Below are 21,405 nucleotides of genomic sequence, written 5' to 3'. Positions count from 1 at the left end.
CTGGATCTTTTAAACCAGCCCTTAACACTAGAAAGACCGCGTTTATAGGCATACCTAGAACAGCCATGACCAGTCAATTTGACTGGCATGTTAGAAACAACACAAATATTATAATGAAAGGACAAACAATTGAATATGAGTTGTAGTTTTATTCAGGAACGTCATATAAAGCATCTACATAACCGAAACATTCTAAATAATGTGCATCCTTATTTAGAATCCTCGAAAAAATGGTAAAAAATTAAATAAACAAATATTTGAAAATACATTTTTGTATATATAGGTATATCAATGTACATAAAAAACTGTACAACTGAAACAATGTAAATAAATATAATTATTTTTGTTTAAATAAATGGGTTTATATTGCCTACATAACAAACCGAAACCGAAGCTATGCGTTTATATACAGACATACTATAATCAAAATGACATTAATAAATAAAAAACATTTGAACAGAATGGGCTTCATTTACAATTGTTTACAATTAAGTGCTGGCACAAATCACACATATACTGCCCTTTTCAAAATATCATGTGCACTTACCGCACTGTCCGTCTTTGTTGCCCAAAAACGGTCAAAATGACCGCCTTGTTCGTTCTAGTGTTAAATGAATGGCTTTATTTATTTATTTTAAATTAAGAATCCTGATCATTAGTTGAGAAAATGTCCAATCTACTCAATCAAACAAACAAATTGACAACAAAATATAGTTTATCCCTTATTTTAGAACTACTGTCCAGAAATCAAGCTTCACAGGTAAACCCTAAAATCCGAACCCCTAATTTAGAAAGTTTAAAAAATAAATACATTTTCTATGTCTTTCCTCCTCCTTTTTTTTCAATAATTATTTTTATTAATTTCCAATTTTCTCCCAATTTTTGAATGTGTAATTATTATTCAACCTGGCTCACTGCTGCTAACTCGGGAGAGACGAAGACGAGCACACACATGCCGCCAGCCATCCACTTTATTTTGCTCTGCAAGCCCACCGTGCAGCCATCCCAGAACTTAACGCGTCAGAGGACCTCGCAGTTCTAAATTGTATGCGTCCGGCCAGCCACAGGGGTCGCTGGTGTGCGGTGAGCCAAGGACTCCCCAGCCGACCTAAAGCGCGAATGCTGCACTCCAGGCAGAGTGCCTTTACCAGAAGAGCCACTTGGGAGCCCCTCCTCTCCTTTTTTTTTTAACAAATTAAACTGGAAATGCAGTACATCTAAAATGAAAATCTTTTGCTTGTAATCTGATCAAAACTTCAAAACGGAAAGCTATTTCTGGGATACAGAGCATGCAGCTGCATCAACTGCTGGCCTGCAATCCCGAGGGACTGTATCACTATAACAAGAGCCAGCTGCATGGTGCACTTCAGAGGACCAGCCGCTATAGCTAAAATAGCATCTAAACTTGCACCATGTAATAAGCTCAAACATGATGTGTCATAGCTTCCACCTACTGTAGCAAGTACTTGTTAGTCATATCAATGAGCTTTGTTAAATTCATTCCTTAAAATTAAGGCTAATACATTGTTATGGCACTAACAATTGCATCAATCTTGAATGGGCATGCATTAATGAGCACTAAAAAAAATGTATATTGTTTTTTATATTGTATATAAGGACCTTAATTTTTTATTCTAATTTATATACAGTTTTGGTGGTCCTTAGTACTGTAGTAGTACTAAAACAAAAACTTAATAAAGAAAGGTCCCTCTGACTTTCATCCCCCTTATGTAAAAGACTGCATTGAACTCCAGCTCAAAAGAGAACTATTGTGCATTACCTCAGGATAACCCTGTAAAAGGCAGTTCTTTTGAATATGTTTTTCCTAATACTAAATTATTTTTAATTGTGTTTTCCCACTGCCTACCCACCTAAAAGGCTTTGTATTCTATCTAGTGCATTGAGTGGTTACAATTCTGGATGATGCCATGTAAGATACTTACATTCCATATCTAATCTGCAGCAGTTCCATGTCCAGCTCGCAGTCCATAGTTTACATACCACAGGACATTATGAGAGCAAAGGAGATCATAGCACACATCAATACTCTGAAGACCCAGGTCAGTTACTATGCTGAGAGACTCTCAAGGGCAGCCAAGGACCGCTCCTCAAATGGCCTGGAAAGAACACTTGCCATCTTAGCAGATAAGGTACGCAGAGCTGCAGCAATGGGCCTTATGAATGTAAAGACTGTACCAGTAAACAATTACAAATCTTGAACACTTATTACAATTGATCAGCCAACAGTAGAAATAATTCATTCTGCCTATAAAAATGAAATAAGTACATAGGATTAACAAAATTATTCCAGTAAATCGTACCTAATATGTATTCCTATCATTGCCTTAAATGTACTGCTACTCCTTTGAGATATTTCTATGCTGCATCCCTGCATTTTACTTCAACTGGAAAAGCAGACATTAGTTACTCAAAAGGAGAACCAGAGTGGTAGGTTCTGGTAAAACAAGTGACCTTGAACTAGAGTGAGAGGGTGTGGCAGGAGTGAAATACATAGGGATCTGTAAATGTATGCCTACTAGTTTCCTCTAACAGTCTACAGTATATCATGTAATTCACATTAAGTATCTGTGATACCAATAGTAGAAAATATTATGAATTGATTAAGTTCATTTGATTCATGCTCACACCGAAATTCTTTTTTTTGTCATCCTTGAAAATGTAACTGCACTTCAGTTTTCGTCATTTAACTGCATTTCTTCTGTAATTTAGTCACAGAAAGACAGTAACCTTTGTTCAATTAAAGATTAAGTAGCAAGTGAATTATGGGTTCATGCATGTCTTTTGCCTCTGAAGTAAATAAAACACTTGTAAAACGAATCCAACCTAGCCCCACAATACCCTTTGTGTGGCATTTACAGTAAACCTCCTTATTTGGATGTTTACAATCAAATATTCTGGCTTGAGCTAGAAAAGAGATTCTGTTGGTCACCATGGAAACTGTTTTTCACCACAATCAGGAAATAAAGTGCCAATCCCAATTCATCATTCAGTCCCCAAAAATAAACAGATAAATAATGAGGGGAAAGCAACTAAAAACACCACAGATTAGTTTCAACATTAAAAAAAAAAAAACACAAAAGGGCACAGCAGAAATGCTTACAGTTAAATGTTAGTTTGTTGATTTGCCCATTACTAAACAAGCAACGTTATTTATCATTTGCAGACTAGACAGCTGGTGACTGTGTGTGACTGTAAATTACTGGCAAACGCAATCCAGGCGCTGAATGCTGCTCGACCTGAGTACATTGCCTCTAAAACCTCCCCCACAGCTGGGGACGCAGACCAAGTGATGCTCAGGAATGATCAGGACACCCTGGTGGCGAGGTGGACTGGCAGAAATAGCCGGTCATCACTGCACATCAGTTGGCACGAAGAGGAGTGGGTAGGTCCTGCACCACATCATTTCCGTGATGATGTCGAATCCACGTATCCTGTAAAAAATCCTTTTCAACTTTACCTTATCATTGTTTTTCTTCTTTTAAAAAAAGTCTTTGAAGGTGCAACACTTCAACAGCCCTCTCTTCTATTTTGGTCTGCATCTCTTATTCACCCATGCATTCTTTGGGGAGAGAGTCCCTTTCCAGATATGCAAGTCATTTTGAATGACACAAAGTTAAATACAGAACAACCAATATAGTCTTTCCAGCAGTTTGGGGATTTTGATACTTGCAGGTCAACGTGGAGGAGAGGACTGCTCTGTAGTGTTATACTTTCAGAACTGAACAGAACAATGATGAGGAAAGGCACATATTTGATTAATATCTTTTTTAAATGATGGACAGAACTATTGGGTGGATTCTATAAAAAAAAACTCTTTCCTCAAGTGTCTTCCTATGTCTGGAAGTTTACTAGAATATTGTCAAAAAATACAGAAAAGGGCTTCTGTGTATTTACTAATTCCACCCTTAACTTTGCTTCGGAAAGCAACAGTTCATATAGGAAAGCATGGTAACTCACTGCTTTTGTCCTGAACTCTCCATAACTTTTTGTTTTTTTTTTACCAAGGGATGTTAGATTAAAAGAGACCAAGTCAAACAGAAAAATGTTCCTACTAATGTACCAGTGAATGTGGATTTAACGTTTTAAAGTTATAGCTGATTTCTCTGAGATTAAACAGTGCTTTTAATAAAGTTCTTACTCTCTATAAAACATGGTTGTATCTGCAAACTTGATTTGACTAACCAAAATGGGCTTTAAAAAAAACAGTCCTCCTTCCAGGTTTTGTAATGGGGCCCAACATCTCTCTTTAACACAAAAGGACACATTTCGATTGCATTAAAGCATGCATATTAAACACTTTTATAAAAAAAAAAAACTTAAATAGTATTTAGTATTTAGTGTTTACAGCCATATTTTTTGCTTGCTTCTATAGGAAAAAGTTTGGCTGAATGTCGACAAAAGCCTGGAATGCATTATCCAGCGTGTTGACAAACTGCTTCAGAAGGAGCGTCTGCAAAGTGACAGCCTTGAGGACGTGTTCCAGTGCGATCTAACCTGCACCAGCAAGAAAGGTAACCTGGAGAGGCGTGCGTACTGGATCAATCCAGACTACAGAGGTGACACTAGCTCATCATCAACATCACCATCATCCTCATCATCCCCAGTGTCATCTATATGCCATTTTCACACACACAAAAGTGCGTATGGGTGAATCTTTTATTTTTTACAATTGAAAGGGGCGGTGAACGATGTACTAACCCTGACCTTATTTTGAGTTAAGATTGGGCAGAGTTGCAGGAGTTATGGAGAGTTCAGGACAATGACACACACACACACACACACACACACACACACACACACACACACACACACACACCACAGTGCTTAATCTAGAATACTGGCAAATGCAGGGTGTAGCTAAATGGGTTGGAATATGTTACTTCAACTAATCTGTAGGCCAAATGAGGGATAGCACATTGTTACACCAAACCCTTCTTACTTTCAAACCCTTGGTGTGTTTAATATCCTTAAAAGTATTAGAAGGGTAGATTATATCAAAACATTGCAGTGCTGCTTTATGTTTTGTGTTATTTCCCTATTTTATGCTCAATCAAACCATATGCTACTAAGTCAAACCTTTTCTTCTGTACAGAATAACATTTATTTTCAATATACTGTTTAAAAATGCATTAATGTGGGCTATGTCTGTATTTTATGCGTAAAGGCCTCTACACACCAGACACAATGCAACCACCAAAACTATGCAGCGATATGACAAAATGAATAGAACCTATGCTTTGATAAGTGTCTTTCACACCACAGCCTACATAACAGGTGACAGGTGACAGGGGTAACACCAGGGCGACACTGGAGCGATTCGAGATAAATAGGATTGAATCCTATTTTTTGCAGTGTGGGAACTAGGGAATTAACCAATCCGAGAACAGCTTCAATGCACGTGGTCCTGCAGAGTGAAGCACTGTCCAGACGGAGGAAAAAAATAAAACACCTAGAGCTTTATGACAAAGCTCATCGCAATTGTAAAGATACAAGTTTGAAAGACAACATATGGGAGTGTGACAGGGATGTTCCCAGACCAGACAGCTGACAGAGACCACACAGGCAGGTACTCGGGTGAAAAGCACACTGCGGCGCCGTTTTTATTGAAACAGAAATAAAATAAATATTTGAACAAAAAACTCTGTCCCTCCCTCGCCCTGTGCCCAATCCCGTTTCCGTTCCTTTTCCCTTCTTGATCCCCTTCATTGGAATAGACTCCCACGTATCATAAAACAGTCACCCACACTGCATAGTTTGCGCTCCTCCCTCAAAATGCATCTCTTCTCCCTAGCCCATCCTACTTATACTGCTGGCCCCTGACCTCCTGTTATGACCCTGCTTGCCTGATCCTGACCTGTCCTCTGGCCCTCTGCTTTCATATTAGCAATTAATTTGTACCTTCCCCACCCTAGTCCAATAACTTACATTCTTTCTTCACCCATTTTTCTTGATTGTACCATTTTGTTTAAATCTGTAAAAGGCGCTATAAAAATGTAAATAAATAAATAAATTATATAAACATTAGCCATATGTATAATTAAACCATATATTTAAACATGTATAGCCCATACACAGACCATGTTTAGTATATATCCTTTTTATAAATGGGTTTTATATCTTTAAAAACCTGCTGCTCGGTTATATTTAGGCAAACAAATACATATTAAATGGATTGAAAAAATACTAGCATTGCATAGCATGGTTGCATGGTTTACCAAGTGCTCTGGGTGTCTTTTTTTTACATCCCTATGTAATATTAGACTGTTTTCATTTCAGTAAGCTTTATTTTATTTAGTGTCTTAATTTGCTTGGCACTTTTCATGCCAGATTAGAACTTTAAACATGTAATGTGTAAGACTTTAAAATCTATGTTTTATTTATTATTGTATTATTTACATTAATAATTGGCGACGACTAAATTTTTCAAAAAAAAAAAAAAAAAAATGGTTACATAATTCTTTATCAGAAATTATCAGAATATTGGGATATTAGGAAAATACATTGACGACTTCTCAATGCAAATTTTGTCTAAATGTATTGCACTTCTTTTTGGTACTACAATATATGGAGGGACCTCTCTGCATGTCACATTTGTACAGTACATTCTCGAATGCCATGTGTACACTAGTAGTCATAAACATACTGTAGTGATGAAAGTAAAATGATGAAATATTTGCAGTATGTCCGTCACTGTTCAAACACAAAGACAGGATTGCATATTGTAGGTTGTTTAAAGTCTAACTGCTCCTTTTTGTTTGTCAAATTGTTTTAAAGTAATCGTTAGGCTGCAGTTGTTGATTTAGGATTAACCGTTTGATGTTCCTCGTTTTACTGTGAATACTGTTTTGGATTACAGGTTTATTGGATGACAAAAAAGGATTGTATGATTATAAGGCCAACCATATAAATAGTTTTCAGTTAGGAACATTAAATTCAGTAAAATAGTATGTTTCTTTGCACATTTGTAATTGTCTTACCAATTCAGAAGCCACCTATATAAATGCACATTGTGAAATGTATTATTATTCTTCTTATTATTATTCTTCTTCTTATTATTATTATTATTATTCTTATTATTATTATTATTATTATTATTATTATTATTATTACTGTGTCAGAAAACACTATTAATAGGCTACCTTTATTTATACCTGCATTTTTATATGCACAGCAACAATATGTCATTATAACAACTTGTTTTTTTCTACACTTCGTAAGTGAAGGAATCTAGTCATAGCCAGTGTATTTATCATGTTCATAATAGCCTGCATTCTTGTCATGTATACCTTTTCCTTTAATAGCCATTTAAATAACAATATATGTAGTTGTGTAAAATTAAAAGTAACTAGTTAAAAAAGACGGCTGGTTTCACAGACCTTGGTTAGCATTAATATTGGACTTCATTACTGAGCTAACACTGAAGCCAGCTGTCAGTCTGGTGTGGGCTATGTTTTGTTTTTGTTTTTTTTGTATGTCAAAGTTAATATAACTGGCATATTTACAGTCTGAAGAATGATTTCACTAGAATCGAGAAAACGTCACACATTGTAGAAGTTTTTGAAATCAACATCATAATGGATTGGAAACCCTACCAGAGCTTTTGTGTCGCTGCTTATTTACTGTCTGTAGCATTCTACACTAAAAGGCCATCCATCTCAGAGTTACACCCAGGACTTGGTATTTTCCCCATAAAGTACATTTTTGAAAACAAAAAGCAAAACATAATATCATTTTTTTTTATAATTTATTATTTTTCATTAAACCAGACCCATTACAGCAGTACAGATTCTCTATGTTTATACATTTCTGGGTGTAACCTCAATATCTAACATGCCACTTTGCTGACGCTTTTTCAGTAGAACAGCCTGCATTTAAAAACAAAAATTCCATAGAAAAAGACTTTGTGCTCCTGTTTAAAAAAGCCAGCTGTTTGCTTACCCCGTGCTGACTGTATTATTTAAGCCTAATTTAATTGCAGTGTAAATACAGCCAGCTTTTTAAAGTTGCTTTTATTGACTATGCTGCTTCCTAACCATGCATGTTGCACCTCCATTTTTGTTTAGATTGCAACACCCCTGCTGAGGAGGCTGCTCCAGGTATGTGCGTTTTCCATTCACTGCCTCTGCTTGGAAACATGACATAATGTGCAGTTACCTTTCCACTGCAGCCATGATGCAATGCAGAGCTTCTGCTAATTTTATCCGACAAGCAAGATCTGTTTCTTTTCTGAACGTCAGTAGTTTTCAAGGTCATATCATTTACTGCTACCCTCATCCAAACCATAAAATTGGTATTATTTCAACATAGACAAAAGCAAATTTTAAAAATTGAAGTACAGATTTATATAAAAGGTAAGTTCTTTGAAATAGGACAGTGGTAATACAGTTATTTATATATTGTTTTATATGTAAGTAGCAATCAACATATTGACAAGGCCACTGAGTGTTTTTTTCTGCAATGCTGCATTAAACAGATTTTCTAAGGGAGCGAGTGTGGCTTATAAAGTAGTTGGTTTTTTTTATTGGCATAACTAATATTACATTTTTTAAAGGGATCACATATAAATTATACAGTACCTTTAATAGAACTGACCCTGTTTCCCCAGGAGAATGGAGCGAGGCCCTTTATCCATTGCTAACGACTCTCACAGACTGTGTAGCTATGATGAGTGATAAAGCTAAAAAAGCTATGGTATTCCTGCTAATGCAAGACACTGCCCCAACAATAGCTATGGACCTGAGTCTTCAGTACCGGAGGGATGTTGTCTTTTGTCAGACAGTAAGTACAGTGTTTAATTATATACTGTACTTAATTATTAGTGATGAATGTACTGTAATACTATTGAGAGTATTGACAACACTGGGCATCCACATTCATTTTAGGTGAACAGCAACAGGGCTTCTTAGCCCTGTGTGGCAGGGCAAAAGCCCTGCAGAAACACTGGGGGTGTGGAATATTGGGTGGCAGGGAGGGAGATAAAATCCTCCCTTCAAAAACACGTGGCAATGTGGCTGAAGCCGTGAATTGAATAAGTAATTAAATAATTAATTAATTACAGCTCCAGCCACAGGTGTATAAATAAGGTGATCACAGGTGTTAGAGCGGATTAGTGTTTTGGAGTTAATGTTGGTGCTGGAGAGAAGGTATGTGTGTTTCGTATTCTGTGCTGTGCTGTTCGTCCATGTGTGTTTATGTTTGTGAGTTTTGTGTAGACCTTTTGTTTTGGCCCTTGTGCCTGTTATTTTGTTAATGTGTTTTGTTTGTTTTGTTTGTTATTTATAATTAAATAAAGAGTGCATTTGAGACTCACCCGTAGTACCTTGCCTGTATGTGTACTTCCTGGTTGTGATGTCACCACTCGACCATCCTGTCACACCTTGGTACACAAAAGGAACTATTTTCATGAACAGCATTTCAATTCACCCCTGTGAGTTTTCCTGTAATTATCAAAACAATGTGCTTCAGCCCAGGCCAGAATGATACCAACAGACCTAAATTCCCTTCTCAGTTCCTGTGAATCAATGCTGACTGCAAACTGAATGCCTATTTATGAAATGCTTCATATGATCATTATTGATGTTTTACTAAGAAAACACAATAGGAAATTCATACAGTATCGTATTGATGAAAGTAAGTGTCCTTAACCCCTTCAACTCCAGATGTAGAAATGAATGTGCATACCAGGTACCAGATTTTTGGACAAATTTTAATTGGTATTTTTACCCCTGGAATTGTTATAAAATACTAATATATGGAAAATAGAACATAAACCAGTAACATATAACATTTGTATTAACCCTTTGGGCTCATGTGTACTAGATACGGTACTCATGTTCAATAAAGCAAAACGACACTATTTTTGTTGACATTTTTTGCATGAATTATAAAAACAAACTGTGTGTGTGTGTGTGTGTATATATATATATATAATTTTGCAAAATGTATGAACAGTAAAATAAGCGTTTCATATACTGTAGCACAGAAATATTCACATATTTTTAAAAATAAAGTATGTAAATAATAATCCACAAAAATATATATAAAAATAAAAGAAAACATATTTCTTTGTAAACGGTTAAACATACATATGTAATCTTTATGAACAAAAACACCTGAGATTTGGTTTAATAAACATTAGTTTAAACACATATTATGTGATCGTTTTTGTAGCTTGGCGATTCACTCTGTGCCAGTCATTGAAGGCTTTGATGCAGCAGGGATTGCCATTGCAACCACTGCACATTTTCAAATCGTTTTTTCAAAGCAGACCCTGCACCTTTTCTGTGGTCTCTGTTTGCCTTGTGTTGGTGGAATTATAACAAATGAATACCAGGCATTGCAACTTATCTGCTTTCTGTAGAAAGCTGCATCAGAGCCTCATATCCAGAACTGTACCGAGCTGGTATAGCACTTGACAGTTCAGCATAATTCATAATTCATTAATGTACTTTTTTTTACATCCCAGCTGACAGCCCTGATTTGTGGATTTATAATCAAGTTGAGGAACTGCCTTCATGATGATGGATTCCTGCGTCAACTCTACACCATTGGCCTGTTGGCACAGTTTGAAAGTCTTCTTAGTACATATGGTAAAAGAAAAACATAAAATACTAATATTATGTAAGCTTTGAGAAAAGGATCCCTGCGTATTATGTTATTTTACTCCATGGTGCATGTTGCAGGCTTTTTATGAAAGTAAAGTAAATCTGGAAATGAAACCTGAAGTTGTTTCTTGTTAGTTTTGTAGCGTTACTAATGTGTTTCTACAACACTTTGGCCAAACTGTTCATTCACTTATGCTGTTGTACAATATGGCTGCCATATTAAAATCTTGTGACTTTATAGATTCTATATCGTAGAGACAATACATGTTTGAAAACAAAACATACAGCATGTTTCTCATTGTACCTTTTTTTATTTACAAAACACTTCCATATAGTTTTTACTGACCCCATACATGCAAATGTTTACCAGGGTTTCAGAAGTGCTGCTTTCAACACTTTCAGCAAATCAAATGTCATGAATATTGTCCCTTTAAGTACCCACAACAAAAACAAACATAAACAGGCTAGATCTTTGTGTAAAACTGCTGTCTACTGTACTCCAGTAATATGTCTTCATTCTTCAGATTGTTACAATAGGGTACACACTAGGAAATTGCCCACAAATACCAATATAAATGGCTGAATACTACATGTAAAAATATTATTTATATATGTTTGTGTTCAGGAGAAGAGCTGTCAATGCTTGAAGACATGAGCATAGGAATTCTGGATCTGAGGAACGTGACCTTCAAGGTTACACAGGCAACTTCAGCGTCATCTCCGGATATGTTGCCAGTTATCACGGGAAATCGGTACAGTACCATATGGTGATTTACTAATGTACAGGGGTGTTACATATGGAAAAGTTCCACCAAGAAAGGCATTTTCTATTTCTAGTGGAACTGCAGTATATTTGGAGAAATCAACTAATATGTTGCCATTTATATATGTTACAAATGCCTTTTGTGCACATTTGCAATTCACACAATGGAAAATAATTCCCAAATTGAAGTGTTCAAAGTGGAAAGCATGGTTGAACAAAACTGCACAACAAGTGCATGTTCTTTCTTTCTTTTATATGAAATGTTACCTGTTACTTTAATTATTTGGCATCCCCTTGTTATTCCACCACTGCTTCAACTGCTAATGTCTCATAAACCATTTGAGAGGCCAACTTAATTTTGTTCAGTGTTATAGAAACTCCTCAGCATTTGAGACGGTGACTTCATATTTGCTGGGTTATATAAACACCAAATGCTATACTGGTGATCATAACATTAACCTCTGGCCTAATACTGTCATATTGAGTTCATGTGGCTTAAGTTTCTGGGTATAGAGAGAGGACTTTGAGTTAAGGCATACATTCTTTTTCAGTTAAGTTCCATTATTAGTGTTGTTCATTAACCTTATATTACCTCTATTACTCTGGAATACATGTCAGACTTTACAGGTTTTCTTAAATAAACATTTGCTAATGGTTTTAGTGATGGATTTAATGTGAGGATCCCTCTGCCCGGCACAATGTTTGATGCACTGCCCAGAGAGATCCAGAACGGAATGCTGCTACGAGTACAGCCTGTTCTCTTCAATGTGGGAATCAATGAGCAGCAAACACTTGCAGAAAGGTATGTGGAAATTCCTTTGGGTTTTGTCTGTGATATTGTGGTTGAATTGTGTTTTTAGTTATAGTATTAGTCCTTTACTTCCAACCCCCATATCAAATTAATTGAACTATAGTGGCTTTAATGGTTCGTGGTTTATGGAGATGGAGTCATAAATATCATAATTTGAATGAAATGAAGTCTATGCCATTGGTTTTACTCTTTTTTTAATATATGTGATTTGGGATGTCAGCAACTCTCAATGCATGTTATGCCTGTACAAAAGAGAGAAATGAAACAGTAAATGTAAAAAAAAAAAACCATAGCATTTTGTTTGCTGCACAACAAGAAACTGATTCCACGCAGTTGGCAGGGAATAATTCCTGAAAAAGATTTGTTTGTAGGATAATGTTTTCTGACGTGTCTGTACACTGTTATAATGACATCGTGTGACGTGTGACTGTCTGTCTTATTATTTCAAGGTTTTTTTGTTTTTATGATATTTATTTTTTTATCATAGGTTTGGAGACACATCATTACAAGAAGTCATTAACATGGAAAGTTTAGCTCGCCTGAATTCCTATTATGAGCAGTTTAAAGAAGTTTTGCCTGAAGATTGTAAGTATAGTTCAGCACATAATTGCATTGTTACAAATGGCCTTAACCTCTTATCTAGTCTTAAAATTGTCATTGAAGAGTAATATAAAACTTTTGTTTCAAGTAAAATTGCATTGTGTTTTCTAGAATACTAAAAGAAATGTGCAGAAATACAAAAGTATTGTGGAATTCTTCAATTAAGAAAGACTTATTATTTTACAGTATTTCTAAATTTACCACAACTAAAGTTCTGGATGAATTTAAGATTTTTTTCATCCTAAAAAGTTGACAGAATCAGACCCCAAATAATTCAATCTGAAGTAGACTGAGTTGTCTATAATAAATATAGTAAAAAAAACAAGATACATATGTATTGCCTGTCACTCACGAGGCAGATTGGAACTATTATCAGGATTGCCTTCCCTCCCTTTAACCCAAGTACAAGCGTCTCAGGCAGTGAAGTAACAAACCATTTCCACAGCCAGTTAGTCCTACCTTAATAATATTTATGCTGTTCTAATCCGAGAAGTTGCTACTCTTGACGACTCTCACTGAGTCTCCTCCCACTTGTACTAGACAGTTGCCTTTTTCTGTCAATCTTCCTCTCAGTCTCTTGTGCTGTTCCTTTCCAAGTTTACAGACACTCTCCCAAAAAATATGAAAACAACAAAAAGAAGTAAAAAATGTTGAAAAACGGTACCGACCGATACTGCACTAATGCAAATAAAGAAACGAGAATTCCTTATTGATTGCCTTGCTGTAGCAATATAAAGCATCCCGACTCTCTCAAAACAAAGAATATTGTGTTTATTATTTAGATTTACCTTCCAAAAATTTGGTTGACAGATAGGTAAATTGGTAGGTTGGTTGAGGTGGACTAAGACAGCTTTGAGAAATCTTGAAGATCAAGAATCAAGTTACTTATTCACAAGTCACAAACACAAATTGCAAGTAAGTGGATTTATTTTTATTGAAAACTCGCACTTATTGGTGTCCCGGCATTTGTATGATCCATTCTCTAGCTACCAGAAAAATTGCTATTCATACTCTTGATGCATTCAATTTAAATATCATGCGTAATTCATATTTTTCAATGCGTAAAACACCCAATATACAACTTAACCCATATTATATAATATGTCTCTCCTAGTCGCTTTCTTTGGGATTACAAATCATTTTATCTAGTGATTAACAGGACATGCTACAGTTGGGAAGCAGAACATAACTGACTTTAAAAAAAGAAAAGTCCAAAGCATTGAATATCTCATAATAGTTATAGAAGATGCATCAAGTCTACTTGGAGAAATTTTTATATTTTTTATCCACTTAACTATTATCTCCTTGTACGTTTCATGTGTCCTGTAGTTATCACTGAAATAACAAAACAAACCAAAAAATGTATGGAGGGGAAAAAAAAAGAAATTTGCTCTAGCATGTGATATACAGATCCTACTGTACATACACAAACAAGCATCGTTTTCAGTAAAAACCAAAGGGCTTCTGTTCCTGGTCATGTTCTGATGATTATGCCAACTCACAATTACTGACCGTACAGGCCTCCATGATGGAGGTGAATTATGGTTTGAGAAAGGAGATGCTCAACAGTATTTCAGACATTTCATCGTAACCCAACAGGAACATTGGTTTGCCCCACGGTCTGCACTATTATCAGCGATGTGTATGCAACAGAAGCCGCTGGTAGATTACAAAAACGATTAATTAAACTTAGGCTAGGTAGTTGTTATCTTAGTGTGTTTTTATTGTGCCTCGGCAAGCCCTGGCACAAATTAAGCACTGGATGTATGCTTATTTGATGAATAAAAATGGCAACTAAGAGGATGCAGCAGTGGAAACATTTGATGTTTGAGACTGTTGGCACTAGACATACTGTTGACACACAGCAGGACATGCAGTCCAGAAGTCCTCTATCGTCTGGAATCACCAGCAGCAGAAAAGGGTTTTTCAGTTTCACACTTGGGCGTGTAAAATTTTGTGTTGGGTATGTAAAATTTAGAGCTACATGCCTGACCGGGCATGTTAAGATTTTGGGAATTTTGTATGCACATGCTTTGACTGACGTTGACAGACCAGAAAACCCCCATAATATCTGTTTTGCTAGGACAGTGATAATGAATATTTTTTAAATAAATATTAAACAAGGTTTTTGTTTTTTTATTTCAGGTCTACCTCGATCGCGCAGCCAGACTTGCTTGCCAGAATTATTAAGATTTCTCGGCCAGAATGTGCATGCAAGGAAAAACAAAAATGTGGATATCCTCTGGCAAGCAGCGGAGGTATAGAAAAAAAGAGCAAGCAGATTGTTGATTATTAATGCATTTGATTAAACTTATTTGGGAAATGCTTTAGCATACACTGCAGTGTTGGCAAGTCACTTTGGCTGGCTCACTGGAATACAGCTGTTAGCTTACTTGGTTTACTTAACAAGGTCAAGTTGAGACTCAAGCATGTTTCCAATGAAGCTCAGGTATTAGTGACATAACACAGAAAGGTCTTAAATATAGAATGTAATTCATTGTTCATTATAAAAAATTGAATACAAATGTATAAGTTCATAAACGCAGGCTCTTCTTGGTGTTTTGTCATAATACAAAGTTAGCTGTGCACAACAAGACGATGTTTTGAGAGCCCAGTTTTGGCACCAAGACGACTGGACTGAAAACTAGATGTTTGTGCCAGTTTGTCAAACCAAGCTTTCAGTGTAATTTTGCAACATAGCCTGCTGTTTGGTTTTGTGAAATCTACCAGGAAGAGTGGGTATCCATGGAATCATATGTAAAGTGGCAACTCAGAGTTTACAAAGCAGTGCATATCTTTTGATCGATTTGTAACCCAATGGAAACTACAGTATGTGACTGGGGCAACTTTGAATCTGACAAGTGTTGGTGGATTTTTCTAACAAGTGGCAACATCAGTCTCAAATAAAAATAGTTACCTGTTTCTGCATGGGTATGTGATGGGGTGTGTATTTTATTTATGTGATGGTGTTGTTGTTGTTGTTATTAGTAGTATATTATTATCAATTATTATTGAATACAGAAATTGAAGAAGGAATCTATGAAAAAGACCTAGGAGTTTATGTTGTCTCAGAAATGTCTTCATCTAGACAATGTGGGGAAGCTATAAAAAAAGCCAACAAGATACTCGGATATATTGTGAAATGTGTTGAATTTAAATCAAGGGAAGTAATGTTAAAACTTTACAATGCATTAGTAAGACCTCATCTAGAATATTGTATTCAGTTCTGGTAACCTCGCTACAAAAAGGATATTGCTGCTCTAGAAAGACAGCAAAGAAGAGCGACCAGAATTATTCCGGGTTTAAAAGGCATGTCATATATAGACAGGCTTAAAGAATTGAATCTATTCAGTTTTGAACAAAGAAGACTACATGGTGATCTGATTGAAGCATTCAGAATTCTAAAAGGTATTGACAATGTCGACCCAAGGGACTTTTTCGACCTGAAAAAAGAAACAAGGACCAGGGGTCACAAATGGAGATTAGATAAAGGGGCATTCAGAACAGAAAATAGGAGAATTGTGAGGGTCTGGAGCCAACTCCCCTGTAATGTTGTTGAAGCTGACGCCCTGGGATCCTTCAAGAAGCTGCTTGATGAGATTCTGGGATCAATAAGCTACTAATAACCAAACAAGCAAGATGGGCCGAATGGCCTCTTCTCGTTTGTAGACTTTCTTATGTTCTTATGTATTTATTGTGTTTGTGTGCGGGCAGACGAGAGCTGTCTGTTATTATATATTTGAGACCGGTGAAAAGCTGGTTTCATAAAATGTGGTTGGCAGGGATGGGGTTGAATCGGTGAGTTGGAGGCATCAACATCACATAAATAAAATACACACAAGGGGGGGTCACCCCGTCACAGGGTGGCATAGACTTTTAACTCAACTTCCCAGTATAAGCAGCAAGAGTCAGGCCAAAGGATTACTGTACATACCAGTAACTCAGAGACCATTTTTGTTTTATTTTATCAGGACTGTTTTTTGAGGATTGTTAAAACATTCCCTTTGGTTAAACGGTGCTTTGAAAAGTTAGCCCTCTCTAAAATTTAAATGTATTAATTTAAAAACAGTCCTTAAAAAAAATTATTTAAAGTTTCTTGATAGGACCCAACATACTTTAAATCAATTTTTGGTAACTCAGCTACAATGAAGATATTCAGTGTGACTATGAGTTCTAGAACAGATTACCTCAGTATAGTTTGTTCACAATGCTCCATGCTGAGCTTTGAATACCGGGCTCATTTATTTTATTGTGTCCTTGGTTGATGTAACTATACTAACAAACAACTCTTGCTATAAAATAACATTATATATATATATATATATTCAAGGATGCTACCATGAATTGATCAAACTGCCAACCTAAAAGCCAATTAGCCTTTCCCAGTAAAGTAACCTGAAGAACCAACGACAGAAACCAAAGTGTATGTAATATTCACGCAAGATCATTACAGGCCTTTATTTGTCAAAGGGCAAGATCCATGAATGTCTTCCATTTTTTCTAGATTTGTCGTCGCCTGAATGGAGTTCGCTTCACCAGCTGTAAAAGTGCCAAGGATAGGACAGCCATGTCAGTGACACTGGAACAGTGTCTGATCCTACAACATGAGCACGGGATGGCCCCCCAGGTCTTTACACAGGCCTTGGATTGTATGAGGAGGTAGGTATCACACCACTTGGTTCTCTTAATATGGGACAGTGCCAACTACAGAAGGAAGTAACACACCCACTACGAACATCCTGCTTGATTTAGAAATATTTCCACACAACTAGTAAAGACTATAAATATAAACTGGCATATCTTTTTCTACCTGTCTTTCTATCTTTACAAGCCTATTTCTTTACCTATGACTAAGCTTTTTATCAATGAACTGCAAGGAAATGTATTGGTATCAGATGGAATTTTTGATATTCTTAAAAGTGATATTCTGATATATGTATATTGAAGTGCAAGATAATGTTATTTAGTTGCAAACAAAAATGATTGACGTTTAGAATTATTTAGGGAAAAAAAAAGTTTATCATGGATCTGAGTGTGTAGAGGCTTATCCACCTATTGATTGCAACCTATTGACCCAAAATTACTATTTTATTTATTTATTTATGTATCAATTATATTTTATGTTCCCTATCTTAAGAAGAGTACTAAAACACCTCTTATCTGATAGCAAAATTTGCTGGGAAGGATGGAACTGGATCACTTTCGAATTCCCCCATAGCCTCTATCTGGCAGCGCCTGCTTTCTGGTCAGAAGCTGGTAATTAATATGCAGAGGGTATTTCCTGTTATGGATTATCTTCTCACTGGTAGGGGATTGAGGTCCATCCTTCTCTTCAGCAAGACAAATTAGACACACAGCTGACTAATGGAACACAAGGTTTGGTGCTCTTCTGAGACATGAATCAGACTAGTAAGAGGCACATGGTCAGCACATAAAGTCTTCAGTGTTGAGCTACTGCGCGGTCTCAAAGTGGCTTTCTGTTTTGTTTTTTAAGACAGAAAAGTCCACTGAATCCATTTTTTTGTTTTAGTTTTGAAGGGGAAGTTGTTTTATTTGATTACCAAGTTTTAACTTGCCTATTTTAAAAAAAAGGAAAGAAAATTTAGTGGTGGAGGAATGTTTCTGCTGTTGACTAAAATCTATACAAAATGACAGCGTTAAGATTTACAGCTTTGAAGGATCTCAGGTTTATGAAACACTGATTTAAGCATCCCAGATGGTAAACGACACCTACACAATTTATACTCTGAAGAATCTCTCTGCAGTTAGCACTTGTTCCTTATGCTTATTATTTTCTAGCAATAACACTGCTTGCTATTTGTCCAGCAATTTGGCAGCAGGAATGTTTCACAATACTACAAATGTCGCTCATACATGTCAAACAAGCATTTTTCATTGATCATTCATGTCTGGTTTGTTAAAGTGCTGCTTTCTGAAGGATAGCCAAAGTACAATAAAATCTTTAATACTGGCACAAACATCTTCTGATTACTGTCCACTAAGAAAGAATAAGACCTGATGCCTGTGTGGTAGTACAATCCTGTTTGGTCCTTGTCGACTTTCATTTTTGTTAAACATACTTTTGTGTGTTGTCACAAATGTTCTGTGGTGTTCAACTCTCGTGTCCTTTCTACATGTTTCTGTCTGATTTGCACCTCTCTTCTGAAGTACGGTAAGCTCCTAATTTAAATGTTAGCAGCTGGATTCAATTGCTCCATCACCCAACTTATAACTGAATGAATTTGCTTAAATTGACTACTGTTGTTTACTATAAATTTAAAGCATTATAAACTATACAGGTATGGTCAAGTTAGATACAAAGTGCACCAAGTTATGTGGTTTTTAGTACTTTGGATGAGAAAGGATGAAATCTACAATGGTTGTTCATGTTCACCTTTTTCAGCTTTTTTCTAGTTGCTCACTTATCTAGCATGTGGAAGCATGGAAGTGCAGCATGGCACACTGCTTGACAAACCAAATGTACTGAACATGAAAAACCATTGCTGTTTCTTACCTGTTTTTACTTTTTTCAAAAGACTACAGAAAATTTCTCTTATGTTTCTCTTCTTTTTTATCCTCTCTCTCTTTTTGTTGATGATTTATGCTTTGGTTTTCTTTTGCTTTCCATGATTGTTCTTTTTTTTTTTCGTTGATTGGTTTGTTTTGACCTCTTCACCATCTCAATGTGCTTTCCTCCCCTGTTCCTGGTTCTTTCTTTTAACCTCTTCTGTTGGTATTATTTCCATGACAATCTTGCCCTTGCATGTCTTTGTCCCATTCCTCTTCTTATGCTTCTTCCCCCTCCCAACTTCTCCTTTTTCACAGCATTGGAACACGGGAGGTAGTCACGCAGAAGAACTTGAGTGGTCTGTTGCCCATCCGTGATTTCAGGCTAGACCCCAGCCTCCTCTACTCTATCCCTTTATTAGCACTGAGCCCCAATTTACTTGTTGTGTGGCTGTTTCTGAGCGTAGCCTACCTGCTGGCTAAAATGCGTTGCAAGTGAAGTGAAGAGAAGAATGAAAAGTGTATTAGCAAGTGGACAGAGAAATGTGCACTTCAGATGCCTGCCATAAAATATAATGCCTTACTGTTATTAAAAACAAACAAACAATATAATAAATAAAATAATAAAATTGTATAATATGTAAATGTAAATATACATTAAATTATTTTATCAAATATTATAAAATAAGTTATATTAAAAATATTAATATTGTTTATCACTGTTGTAAAAAACAAAACAAAAAAACAACTTGCCCAGTACCTCGTAGTTCTAGTGAATACATAAATTAAAGGTTTAGAAGACGGTACATTTTCCTTTTTCCAGTTCTTTCTACTTCTTCTGCCTTTGTCTTAAGCTTTACTGTCTGTTTTTTTAAGTCTTCCTTGTACGTTGTTTCTTATGGCAAGAGCCTTACTGAGCTTGTAATACTATTTTTAATTAGTGTACTTTCTAAAGTTACTTGTATTTTGACAACAGAGAGTGTTGCGATTTTAACATCAGGATTAGGTCTTACCAATGTGCAGCAGTAAGCATTTATTTGCCTATCGTAAAATAATGTGCATTTTTTGCTATTTTATGTGAAGAACAAACCAAGATAAAAGATCTGAATTTTGTACATTGTACAAATACACAGAATAATGCATTTAAAGAGAAACGGCTTCAAGCTGTACAATTTTAAGTTATTATAAGAGTTTTCATTGTGCTTCTAGCTGTAGTTGTAATGGCAGTAGTTTGGTTAGTGGTTACTTAAAGATGTTTCCTGGAAGAGTTTTGATATTACAAGTGGGTAATAAAGAGATGGAGGGTTGTGCAGCAGATATGACTACCATCAATATTTTCAGTAAACAATTAAATATCTAGAAGTAAAAATGAAATAACTTCCCTCAACTGCCTGTTGAATCACAGAGCAAGGCGACACACAGCATTTGAGAACTCTGCATTGTTATGGAGAAAAGTTAATTTTTTTAAGGTTGTGTATGTCCTTGGAATCATAATAATGTATCATGGCGTATCATGTTAACTGTCTTAATAAACTGAAGAAATGGTTAATGTTGAATAATTTGGAAGTCACCAGAAAATGATCTGATCCAGTGTTTTTAGTGTAGACAGTCTGCAGGCCTGTCATAGCCAATCGTAACATATGTGTGGCCATACATATTCCAATTAGATTTTGATTGTTCTGGAGGAATCTGCCTAGGCACAACAGCTTTAGCAAGAGATTCTTAATTATGTCCATGCCAAAAGGTGTAGTCACTTGAAGAGTCCTGTGGGGACAACTGTACCATGGCCAGAGAGTAGAAGCTCCGCATTGGCCCACAAATATACTTTTTCTGTGAGGTGTATTTAGAGCTCAGATGTATAAATTATCGGTAAAAGAACATATGCAAAACTTAACTAAAAACTATTTTTAAAACTAAAACGCCAGTAAGTTGTGTGTTTTCACAGAATCTTGGAATCTATGGGAAATATATTTTTGTTAATAATTAAAAATGAAACTGACGAACATTACCTTTTTTTTTACATGTAGTATATAGCTACTTCACAAACTACCAAGGCAAAAACATTGCATGCAGCTTTTTTGTTTCCAGTAATTTACGGC

At 35.9% G+C, this 21,405-nt stretch overlaps 1 protein-coding gene across 9 annotated transcripts in view; it reads left to right on the top strand.

The window, feature by feature from the left end:
* Positions 1-21,405, top strand: part of LOC117406148 (inositol polyphosphate-4-phosphatase type I A) — a 67,032-nt gene that overhangs the window by 42,326 nt on the left and 3,301 nt on the right. For 3 of the 9 annotated variants that reach the window (XM_059030221.1, XM_034010012.3, XM_059030219.1), the window contains 11 exons: positions 1,964-2,150; positions 3,185-3,403; positions 4,394-4,658; positions 8,085-8,117; positions 8,627-8,799; positions 10,487-10,610; positions 11,251-11,377; positions 12,050-12,190; positions 12,687-12,784; positions 14,945-15,057; positions 17,304-17,458. In XM_059030221.1, the coding sequence (XP_058886204.1) occupies positions 1,964-2,150; positions 3,185-3,403; positions 4,394-4,658; positions 8,085-8,117; positions 8,627-8,799; positions 10,487-10,610; positions 11,251-11,377; positions 12,050-12,190; positions 12,687-12,784; positions 14,945-15,057; positions 17,304-17,458 (1,635 nt within the window). The remainder of the gene's footprint in view (positions 1-1,963; positions 2,151-3,184; positions 3,404-4,393; positions 4,659-8,084; positions 8,118-8,626; positions 8,800-10,486; positions 10,611-11,250; positions 11,378-12,049; positions 12,191-12,686; positions 12,785-14,944; positions 15,058-17,303; positions 17,459-21,405) is intronic. The other 6 variants (XM_034010018.3, XM_034010017.3, XM_059030223.1 and 3 more) reach the window with 5 other exon arrangements.

This window comes from Acipenser ruthenus, chromosome 9 (assembly GCF_902713425.1).
Source record: "Acipenser ruthenus chromosome 9, fAciRut3.2 maternal haplotype, whole genome shotgun sequence".
Taxonomy (NCBI): Eukaryota; Metazoa; Chordata; class Actinopteri; order Acipenseriformes; family Acipenseridae; genus Acipenser; species Acipenser ruthenus.
This window is presented reverse-complemented; position numbering and strand designations above follow the sequence as displayed.